General features: G+C 34.8%; 1 protein-coding gene across 1 annotated transcript in view; it reads left to right on the top strand.

Moving 5' to 3' along the window:
* LOC104461114 (calcium-binding mitochondrial carrier protein Aralar1) overlaps positions 1-12351 on the top strand; it is a 48997-nt gene that overhangs the window by 12358 nt on the left and 24288 nt on the right. The window contains exons 4-6 of the mRNA XM_010072587.1: positions 7295-7434; positions 9700-9846; positions 10886-11024. Of these exons, the coding sequence (XP_010070889.1) occupies positions 7295-7434; positions 9700-9846; positions 10886-11024 (426 nt within the window). The remainder of the gene's footprint in view (positions 1-7294; positions 7435-9699; positions 9847-10885; positions 11025-12351) is intronic.

Here is a 12351-nt window from a genome sequence, read left to right as displayed (position 1 = left end):
CTGAAAGGCACAGAGTTTACTTTCATGTAAAAATAGAAGAATATCTAAAATTAGGTCTTAAAGTCAACAGTTTTAATAAGTTATTAGAAATATGCTGAAATAGAGTAAGTTTAGCCAATTGGTGTGAGAATTGCTATCAGACAAGTCAGCTCTCTTTTATAAGTTTGTAGTGCATCCAGTCTGCAGATAAACCATGTTGGTCACGGGAGCAAGCATGAGTCAAGATTTTCTACCTCAGATCCAAGGCTATGTGGATGTGATTGCATTGATTCCAAAGCTAACTCAAGCCATTAAGTCTTCCCAGAAGTGACATGGATTTACTGGGGTTTTTCTGCTCTGTGCATCTGAAACAAGGGGTGGAGGTGCTGGAGAGTGCAACATGGAATCAACTTGGGTCTGTTAGGCCAGAAATTTGAACTCCACATTGGGCTTGCTGGATGCAAGATAATGTCTCAAAATATTTGGGATATGACTGTGTGGCATTTTAAAAAAATATCCCGATCTAATAAAATTTTTAGTTTATTGTAGAAAGTTAAATGTACTTGTTGATTTTTAGAGCTGTCTCTGTATTTGAAAGCAAGTTGCTCCAGTTGGGTTCACATCCCCTTTTTAGGATTTTTTTTAGTGACATGGACTTGCAATTTAGCTTTTTGCAGTCCTCTTGAGCCTCATTCTGCCACTCGTGTCTTCAAAAATTTAGCTTCCAACTCTTCAATGAGGAAACTATTAAACTATTACAGAAGAACCTCTGTCTTATGAGTTGAGAAATGAAAGAGGACAATGAGTTTATGATTCTTTAGAAACTATTTGTTAGAAATACTTGTCGGCTATGCCATGCTAATCAATGTCTTTGTGCAACATCATCCGTTAATTGAGATTGTTGAAGCATGAAGCCTTCGGTCACTTTAATGTCATCTGCTTTCTTGTTGCTTTGGAACATTTTTCCAGGAGTTTTGGACATCCAGAAATCCTGTATGAATGACTGCCATGAATGTGCAGATAGTATGCTGCAATATTTGTATAGCAGGTCCATTGCAAGAACATGAAATTGGACCTACTTTGCGTGAGCAAACTGTATAGCATGCTCAGTACTCTTTACATGTTTCAGCTGCACTGGACTTGCTTTCAGCTTGCTGAATAAAAAGCAATAAAATAACTATTTTAATAACCTATTGATACAAGTGACAATGTAGTTTAACTGACTTTCTAATCATGGAGAAAGAGAAAAAAAGCATTTATTTTCTTGATCAAATGCTTGTACATCTTCATAAATGATTCCTAGGTGAATATTTGATGGAAAATATGTTGCTGATGAGCCCTTACAATATTGCTTTAACCATAAAATATTCAAAAGGTAACAGCTAAAGCTGATAAAGAAAAGTGTTGTTTTTTTCTTTAAAATGCATTGTCTGTCTTGTTATGGGTTGCTCTCTGTAGCTGGAGAAGACTGACGACCACTTTGCTTTTTTGATCATGAGATGTAGCTGACTAAAGCTACTTAACATGAGTGAAATATTTAAAAACACTCCATAAAATTAATGCTGTTGTACTAAGGAAACTTCTTTTTATTCATCTTCTGTGCAGGTCTTTTGACCTGAATTCAGGTTAAAGCAAACCTGAATATTAGATCTGTTTGGTTTGCTTCAATGTTGAAGCAGGTAATCTTTGCTGTGGTTAAAAGGTGAAGTCTGTGACTATCACTGAAACTTCTGTCAGAAACAGGTTGTCTAACTAGAAGTAAAAGGATACCTTGTAATTTTGTAATTTTTGTAATTTTTGGCAAACCAGACAATGATCTGGACTGTATCATTTTAATTGGAATGTATAATTTCAAGGCTTTTTCCGACTGTTCATCCTTGTAGAGTCACCACGAAGAACACCATTCTCTGATAAACTGGAGAATTTCAGAGACGCTTTTTTAATTACCCAGGCTGGTATGGATAGAAAGATAGAGGTAAAATACTGAGATTTTGAAACAATTGTACTGCCTTCATGTTTGTGATTCTTCTGTATTCAGAATTTTTACATAATTTCGGAGATAATTGGAAAATATTTATGGAACTGAATGTAAGGCTTTTAAAGGCCTCCTGCAGGTCAAAATCTAATTAAAAATATTTTGCAGAGTATAATGGCCTCTTCTTTAAAGGCACTGGGGGGAGTAAGGGGATTGGATACATAGTAATGCAACTATGTGAAAATTATCATGATATTGGTGAACTGAAATAATAAACATCAATGTAATACTTTCAGAAGTTGGGTATACAGTGATACTTGAAATCTTGTCCATCTATTTTCTTAAACAAATTTTAATCTGGGAGAGAAAGTTCAGACTTCCCTTAATCAGGACATAAGAGTTTGAGAACACTGGGAGGTGAGTAAGAAGAACAAGAGGAAGGAGTTGAACATATGTTGTCATAGTTCTTTACTTTTGAGTATTACTTTTCAGGAAACACAGATCACTCCTAGTACTCACTCCTCCCCCATTTCCAAAAGAGCAATTGGATTGAAAATGCTGTGATTGGGATTTAACCTTAAGAGTTCTACTTTATAAAATACAATTTACAACCATAAAGGCTGGAAACCTTTTAAAATGTAAACAGAAAAAAATCTCATAATCACATGGGTACAGATTTGAGGATATAAGAAAAATACCATTTTTTAATTAAGTATGCTGTAAACTAGAACTGACGTTTTTCTTGGCTTCCTGGTAGCCATGCATTAGTTGCCTGTTTTCAGCATGTCATTTGCTTAACAAATGCAGGTAATGTAGGAAACATCACTGTATGTTACAATTTTCTTTTGTCCTCATATTTTTTTTTGTTTTTGTTTGTTTCCTGTTGTATGATTCTTTCAGGTTTAAACTACAGTTTTAAACACTTGTGAGCAGTGCAGCTGGATGGGAGACCGTCCTTATTTTTTATAATAATAATATAGTATTAAGTTCTAAACTGTTGTTCTGCAAGAGAGAATGGAGAACTTCACATTTAAAATTATATATATTGACAATTCGTTGTTATGGCTGTCACTGATCTTAACCTTAAACAGAATCACTAATTCTTTTAAAATAAGAGTAGAAATACAATGTAACTATTTATAGCTTAGCTTGCTCACTTTTCTTGCCACTTGTCATTTTGCTCTCATGTCAAAGTAATTATTGTATTATTTACATTTGGATCATTCTAATATACTTCTGTTGCATCAGGTGCTACAAGAAAAGTCTTTTTTGCCTTCAACTGTGATATTTTATTTTATGCTTGAAAGTGAAAATATGTAAAATTTGCTCTTAGCAGAAATAGTGAAAAATAGCAACACAGAATATGTTAAAATGCATTATGTACATTAAGGCAGAAATATGTACAAATGAAACTGTAGATGACTGAGTAGACAGAACTAAAAAAACCAAAACAAAACCCTGTTAAACAACAAATCTTTAGCATTCTTATGCTATTACTTAAAACTCACATTTATATTTTTGTGTCTCTAACAAGCATGACTGATGTTCTGTCACTGGTGAGGGGGAATGGCAAACTCTGTTAATAGGCTGATGGCACTGGAATTGTGTGAGGTTTCCACTTTGCTTCTTGGGGGGCTGATAAGTCAAAATACGAGGTACTACTATGAGGCTTACTTGGGGTACTGAGCTCATCCCCACCACGGGTCATCAACAAGACGTCATAGCATTTATAACTTAAAATATTCTTCTTCCTTCTGTGAAATTCAGCCTAAAAACTTTGTTTTTCTTATATAGTTTTTCTGAGCCCAATAGGTAACGGTGTTTGATGGAGGTTGAGCCAGTTATGTGTATGCTGCCTGCAGGTAGCTGCTCCAGGCATCTATAATTTGTTTAAAATGATTGGGTGGGGAAATTCTGAAGCGATCTTGAGAGAATGTGTGTCGCCTTGGAGGTAATCTACTAGTGCACTAGAGTAGTAGGTTCATTGTTCCTGGGGCTGATGGTAAATTGAGTATGTCATCAGGCTGCTGACTTGTATGCCTATCTGAGAAGAAAATGCATTGCTATGAGCCTGGAAAGAAAGTTATCAGCTCAGTAGGAAAGAATTCCACTACGGAAAGGTGAGCGAAGAGTAGGAGAAGACATTAGTAAATGACCAACATGTATTGACAGGGACAATGAATGCATTCTGTAAAATGTCATGCTAAAATGAAAGGGTTTAAAAATAATTTGCTGTTTGGTCCCTGCAGAATAGCTCTGTTGGAAATTTGAAGTACGTGTAGTTTATCTTAATTTTAGAAGTATTACTGAGTTTTGACTGAGGGAGATTAAAAAAAAAAAAAAAAAAAAGGCAAAAAACCCCAGCATCTATACCTTAATGTTACCTGGTTTGTTTTTTTTTTTTTTGTTTTTTTTTTTTGGTTTTTTTGTTTTTTTTCTGTCAGTGCCTTGCTTCTGATTTGAAAAAAAAAATTAAAAATAAGACATTTGATCGTAATTCAAAGTGGTGAAAGTGTAGGTGATGATCACATTATGTATAATTTTTGAAATGTGATTGCCCGTTTGGTGCTTCTCATCACATGAGCTGTAGTTGTGGTGATGGCTGTTTCCTTTAATATTGGAGAATAGCCAACAAAATTGGATTTAAAAGGTATTCTTGATATATTGTGAAGAAAGCATCACTACTCTTGGGTAGAAGTAGTAAATTCTAGTGCTTATGTAGAGATGTTTGAGAATCCCAAATGGCTTTGAAAAATGGTACTTAGAGTTTCAGTGGTTTTAACTGTGTTGGTTATTCACAACAGGTACACAGTTTTTGCTTTGTTTTGTAAACAAAGCCAACATGGAATTAATTCACCGCTAAGCGCAATAGCATATCCTTACACCCAGGCTACTGTAATACATGCAGTATACATTACTGATTGTGACTGATTGCCTATGGAAGAAAAACAGATAAGGCACCTCAGTTTTCAGAGAAGCAACGAGCTAATCTGCATATAATTTTTAAAGCTAGTTAGCTACCACTGGCATTCTTCGAGTACCAATACACTCAACTGTTGAATATAAATTTATTAATTCATTTGCCAGTGTTATTTTTATGTGCTGAAGAATCTTGACGTGATGTGTTGACGACTAGTTGTAAACATTTTAAAGAAAATTCTATAGCATATTGAAACTGATTCTTGGTTGTTTAAGTAGTATACAATCTAGTGCTTGAATGAGAGTTAGGAAAAGACCAGGGGCTTAAGTCTCATTAAAAATAGTTGGAAGATCTGTCTGTATGAGCATGTATGAATAATTTCTTATAAGAAAAAAGTGAGACTTTGTTTTAACCTTTCTCTAGGTTTAAAACAAGTGATCAATGGAAACAATTGAAAACACAATTTAAGTGTTCTGGCTGCTTCAGCATGTTCTCTTCTAACTTTCATTAGGAGAACTCGGTGTGTGTTAGAAGTCAGTTTTAGAGATGTGTAAGTAGCCACTTGCTGGCATCCTGTTAGTACATTAGTAGTGAAGCCAGTAGACCCCGTTAAGCAGCCCTGTCTTCTGTTCACAGTTCAGTGCCATTTGCGAGCTCAGTGGTGAGCTGCACTGGTCTCTTTGTGTTTGTAGTATGTGAAGACTCTAGGTAGCTTGTTCAGAAGCTGTGGTGAATCAGTGGTAGGTGGAGAATTTAAATTTACCTCTCCTGGTTCCTTGATCTCTAGCAATGATGAATAAATCTGTTACAAACAAAACTTTCAAAGGCAGTATGGCAAAATAGAATAGTTTAGCACTACATATTGGGTGCTTTGTCTCTCATTTTCTTAACCCTCACCTTGCATATTGATATCCGTGAATAGATATGAGTGGACGATTACAAGTAGGGTAGTTTTTTAAGTGTCTTGTTTACCTGAACAACTCCTTTAGCTTACTTTGCAGTGGACACTATGGTTTAAATTGCAGTTTTTTGACTATAGTCTGTGTTTAACCCTTAAGTAGGAGCTAAATTGCAGTTAAATAACTTACTAGCCACAATCTGCCCTTTGAATATGTAATCTCAAACTGTGAAGGACGAATCCTACTCTGCATATCTCCATTCTGAGACAGATTTGTTCTCAACATTTCCCTTCCTTTCCTCACTGGAAAGATAAAACCCCATAGTAATTTGCCCAGATTTGATCTAGAACTTGTAGAAAAGATGTAGGATTGAAAGGATGAATGAGTCAAGTAGCCCTTCAGCATAGAGAAAGCAACACATTTATTCCAAGTACATAGCTCTTGATGGAGTTGTCAAATGATATTAAAGTTCTTCTCATTGCATTTTATTTGTTAGCAGAACTGCTGAAACATAGAAAAGAAGTGTGTTTTCAGCTATAATGTTTTGTATTTTGTTTTAAATTTAAGCTATATGCCACATTTTATTTGGGTTGTTAGGAGGTTCTAGATTAGTTAGTAAAATCAAATCAATTCAGATACTTTGAGGTAGCTTATGAAAAGTGTTCATGTGGTATGGATAGATGTCCAGTTATACTGTTTATGTTGTTGGATAATCTGCACAAAAAGCAGTCTTGTTTTACAGCGTGGCAATGCCATGTATGAATAACACATGCTTTTTTTTCAGATGAGGTTTTTGACTGAATTCAGGTAATACATTTGGCATTGAGATTTCAGTTGTACAGTATACACATGGAGAATTCCATATTCTGAAATGACAGGGTTTTTTCTTTACTTCGTTTAAAAAAGGACTTCTCTATCTCCACTTATCTTAAAACATTTTAATAACTGAGACTACCAATTATGTTTTATAGGATTTGATTTTTGTGCTAAGGCCTTATCAAAAGCTTTTAATAAGGTGCTTTCTGCTGAGTTAATGATATGTTTTAGATGGCATTTCTTATACCTATCTTCAATAGACACATTCAGACAGTGTGATTGTAATAATCAAATTTCAATCAAACCATACTTAGTATGACAAATACTGCGTGAGATTGTAATGCAGGTATTCGTGCTCTTGATAAAGGGCTTAATTTGACTCCTAGCAGAGCCGAAGAAGCACTATTGATTTTTATATCAGAATGCAAAATAGCTCTTATTTGTCATGTATGAGGGAAATTGCTTCTTAATTAAAACTAAGTAAAACACTTACCCCAATGTTTTATGCAGTAATACCAAAAGTATCATGTTGTGTTGCAAATGTGTTCCTATACAGGTCTGTAAAGGTTCGATTTGCAATTACTCTTAACAAACTAAAACACTTATTAAACAGCTGCTTAAAACATCATTTGTTTGTAACCTTCCTGGAATGTTTGTAGATTTAGTGTGCCCCAAACTCACTTGTTGTTTTTCCCTCCCCCAAAGCCAGTGTCAAAGAAATATTTGAACAAACTATTATTCATCATCAAATCCCCTTCAACTGGGACTGTGAGTTCATTCGACTGCATTTTGGACATAACAGGAAGAAGCATCTTAACTATTCAGAGTTCACTCAGTTTCTTCAGGTCAGTTATTAATCTTCTTCCAAAGCAGAACTGAAATTTGTTTTCACTTCTAATAATCCACTAATACCATTATAAATTTTGAGCTTATTCTGGTAGTGACAATAATTATCTGATACTAATCCTGACAGTTATGATGAACTGTTATTTCTCCATACCGGTTCTGTAAGCAGTGTGTACTCATTGTGTTTTAACTTGAATACCTTCCTATAAAAGAATAGGACCAAATATGCTGTTAATGAATTTAACCATTTTACTGATTGTTGTTAAACTGGATTGAGGGTCTACTTTTTTTGTCATAGTAATTTAATAGCAAAACTAACCTCTACCAGAGAAAGATTGCGTCCTTAATATAACTGTTGTTATTAACCATATAACCTTCCATATAAAGGTTTTAGCTTCTTTAACATTTCTTTTAGTTTTATAAACATTATCCTGATGCTTACCCTTTTTTTCTCTCACTAACATGTATTGTACCACAAATATATTGGGAGTCTGGTCTTAAATGCAGCCAATGTTGCAGGAGGCAAATCTGCTTTCCTGAGCTGTTGCTGAAGCACCCTCTAGGGTTCAGGCTCTAAATGATCTCACTCCTGGAACTGGACTTTGTACTAAGCTAAAAAGATACAGTAAAAACATGTTATGAATTGAACATTATACTAGAAGAATGTAAAGGAAGACATCAGTTATAAAGGATGGAGGAAGAGGAACTAGGAGAAATGAACATTATAATTCATGAGAAAGAAGTTCACAGAATTGTAGGCAATTCCACTGAATTCCATGAATTAACATGCAGTGATCACCTCATGATAATTACATATAGTTCTCTGTCTAGAAGACCTGAAGAAAAATAGATTATGCACTTCCAGAGCTGGCTTTTGGTACAAAATAGTTTTGGACATACTGTCTTAAATGTAGGGCATGATAGATGTACTTTGATATAATCTCTAATTATTGTCCAGGATAAAAATAGATCTAGAGCAGATTCTAGAAAAAACATATCTAACTGGATAGGGTCTAAAGTCTGTTGTAAATTGAGATACTGGAGCTTGGCACAGTCTTTCAAGGCTGCGGTATAACTTGATGTTACTTTTCAAGGAATAAACTGTCCTGTGTTTGATACCACATATTTTAAGCAGGACACTAGTGCTGAAAAAAATCAGATTGCTATGGAGACGTATCTTTTTATTGGGAACTCAGAGCAAAGTGATAAATACCTGTTCTGTTTTTATGTTTATTGTTCCAAGATACTGGCATGTAAGATGCAGTAGTCTCTTACTGTCATCATATAATAAAAAACTTTTGTAGGGAAGGGTAGTATGGACTGGAGTAATTTCAATATGTACGTAAGATGGATACTGTTTTCCCTCCTTTTAGATCAGGTTGTTTTTCTTATTTGCTCTAATAGCATTTTGTGGGGTTTGGGTCTTGGATCAGAGTAGGCTTGTTGCACCCTGATCTAGAAAACCTTGATCTTGAGGTTACAAGACTTGAGAAATTACTGTAAAGGTGAGATAAGCTGGATAGTTTGCCCTCTTGTTATTGTCTGTCAGAACATGGTTATTATTTTAGATGCTTCTAGAGGTCTGAATGACAGCTGAATGTGCTTTATTGTTTGCTTGAATAGAAGGAAACATCTTTTTCTGGACATAGAATTCATAACCATCATTATTATCTTCAGGTTAGGTTACTGCAGTGTGCTTTATCTGAAGTTTTTTACAGATTGTATAGGAGTTTTAAATTGCCTGAAATGCCATTTCTGACATTATGGGAGGTAGCTGTGGGGGGCAATCTAAATCTATATTATATCATTTTCACTGTCCTCCTGTTTATTTTCAAGTACTTTTCAATGAGTTAGTTTGTAATAGCCCAGTCATATTTCATCTTGGATGTGTAAGAGATCAGCTCACTTTGAATCTTTAAGGCCAATATCAGAAGTTTCTCTAGCAGTTAAAGATTTAATAAAGGAATAGATAGCAGACAGGACGTGGGTGTGTGAAGTTTATTTCTCAAATAGTAAAAGTGCATATTTCCTTACAGTTGAACTGAGGCTTTTCTTTGACAGAGGAATGAATCTGTAGATAGAATCAGTATGCAGACTTCTTATTTTAGTTGAGCTGGCCTTTAAGTTTAAACTGCAGTTGTGCTGTGGTCTACACGCACAGGTGTATTCAGGCATGGTGTAAGAATGTGAAATTAATGAGCATTTTGTGATGAGTGAGTTATAGAATTTGCTTCTAATCTGCTATTTCTGAATATTCATTATAGGAGCTGCAGTCAGAACATGCAAGACAAGCCTTTGCATTGAAGGACAAAAATAAAAGTGGTATGATAACTGGGCTGGACTTCAATGATATCATGGTTACCCTTCGCTCACATATGCTGACTCCATTTGTGGAAGAAAACCTAGTCTCAGTAAGTGTGAAGAAAAGTGCCTTGAGTTCAGGATTTAATAGCTGTAATGTTTTAAGATGTTACTGCTGCTCTCCTGCTTTGTCTTCTCCTGCCCATTTGTCACTGCCTTGGTGCTAGAGATTCTGTCCTTCATAACAAAGTGGGCAGGGTTAAACATAGCAGCACTCCTTGGCTCCAGTTGTGGGAAAGTTTGGCAGCCTGGTTTACATGCTTAAAGCGCCGCTGGAAGCAGTTTGAATTGGTCTTCTATTCTGTCCACTAAAGGAGGACAAACTGCATTTGGCACAGAAAGAACATTAATTTAGGATAAAAGCATCTAATTTTTATATTCAAATATATGACAGATCTCAAAAGGTGGAGACTACTTACAGTGTTGTGGTTTTATATACTCTTACATTCTTTTCTTTTTCAGATCTGAATTTGGAAAATTGGTATGTAGATTCTAGAGGTAGAATGGTTACAGCTGTGATAGTCTGGCAAGATCTGTAGGTAATGTAATGACATAAAAGTTATAAACTAAAAGTATATAAGAATGCAAAGTTATTTAAAATATTAAGTAACTTTTATCTTACTATTTTACCTATAAATCTTGCCTTGCCTAACTAATAAGGCATACTGTCTTCCATAAAATTTACAGTACCTACTAACTTTAGACTTTGAAATAAATGGTCACTGCTGTATGTGATGACAGAAGTCAGTTAGTGCCTTTGTCTAAAGTATCATTTACATTTCTCTATTAGAAGTAGAGAGTAATAGAAAAATACTCAGTGACACATTTAGTGTGTGTATCAGATAAATTGAATAATAATCTTATGTGATTATTTCATGACCATTTCCTAATGTTCAATTTTTACCAAAAAATAGTATCCTGTCTAATAATTCTCCCCTCATGTTTCTATTAAAAATATCTTAAAATTACAGGAATAGAAAGATATCTTTAATTCTTTCCTTATTTGCCCAAATGGATGTTTCTGTAATTTGTACTAAGATGTTGTAAAAGGGCTTAAGGGACTTAACTGCATTCATTTAATTTTTAAAGGTAGCTGGTGGAACTGTTTCACATCAGGTCAGCTTCTCCTATTTCAATGCATTTAATGCCCTTCTGAATAACATGGATCTTGTTAGGAAGATATACAGTAATATAGCAGGTACAAGAAAAGATGTTGAAGTCACAAAAGGTAAAGTATATTTCCTACATTTTATTAATTTTTTAGTTCTGTCCAATTTGTAATCTAGTGTTGCATATGGGTTAAGGTAAGTAAGAAGCTGCAATAGTATGCAAGGTTAGGGCTCCTGTGAAAGTGTTTAAAGGGTGATTTTCATCCTTGCAGGTTAGTAATGATTTTCAGATAGCTCATTAAGGAGGAGAATTGGGATTTTAGCAGGAGCTGTGTTGCCCTTGTTAGTTTGAATGGATAACTGCACATCAGTATATTATTGAGGATTTTACCACTCCTTGAAAGGAATGCATGGTTGCTTAGAGATAGAAGGTTCCTAGGGAATGTGATAGGATGGGTTAAGTTTGAAAATCCATCATCAGTAATCTCCATGTTGTTTGAGCTCTAGTTACTTTACCCATGATTAAATCTTTTTGAGAAAAATAGTAATAATTTATAACTTCTTAGTGCTTACTTGCCTGAGTAGTTTTTTATGTCATTTATGTCTGTTAGGACACAGCTAATCCCTGTGCATGTGAAAGGTTGCTATATTCAGTCTTGCCACAGGCATGAGTGGGTTGCTTTTGTAGTCATTTTATGACAGATTTTATCACCAATTTTATTACCTGTATGGATGGGACCAGCCAAGCCTATGTGTGGTAAAAAGCATGCCAAGTTCATTTTTTTTTTTCTTCTTTGTATGGCTTGTATTTGTATGCTCTGCATACCTTTTTCCCTAAAGGAAAGCATAAAATGGCAGTCCTCATCCTCCAAATTGTGCTAAAAAGTTGCATAGCAGTGTTTTTTTTTTTTTGGTGCAGATGCATAAATACATCTCTTGCTTGGATTTGTGTTGTGAGAAAAAGCTACTGTGTTTTCACTGCTCAGATTTGTTTACTGTAGCTTGCAAATTATGCCATGAACATGTCATGTAATTTGGCTAGATGAATACCTAAGCTTTGGGTCATTCAGATCTAGCAGAGAAAGAGGTCTGGACATGATGGCAATAGATGTGTCAGTTGCCTTTAAAGCTGTGAATAATGGACCATTATTCTGTTCTGTTTTGCAGAACTTCAGAAACACTAATCACAAATTGTGGGTGTGGTTTTATTAAGCTTGCTAATATGAGGACTTTGATGAATTCTTACCATAAATCAGAGTTGCGGAGTCAGACTTGTTCTGTGTTGCAAAGGCCTGTTTCAAGATAGAAGTTCTCTTAAGGATTCTTTTTTCCCCCTTTGCATTATGGATTTTGCTTCTTGGTGATAGATTTAATTTTTATGATATGAAAGTTATTTGTAAGCATTTAAAGAGGAAATTTGACAAATAACACAATTGTTTTATTTCT

The sequence above is a fragment of the Pterocles gutturalis genome, unplaced genomic scaffold (assembly GCF_000699245.1).
Source record: "Pterocles gutturalis isolate BGI_N339 unplaced genomic scaffold, ASM69924v1 scaffold17582, whole genome shotgun sequence".
Lineage (NCBI taxonomy): Eukaryota > Metazoa > Chordata > Aves > Pterocliformes > Pteroclidae > Pterocles > Pterocles gutturalis.
The sequence above is the reverse complement of the archived record's forward strand: the minus strand, read 5'-3'. Positions and strand labels throughout refer to the sequence as shown.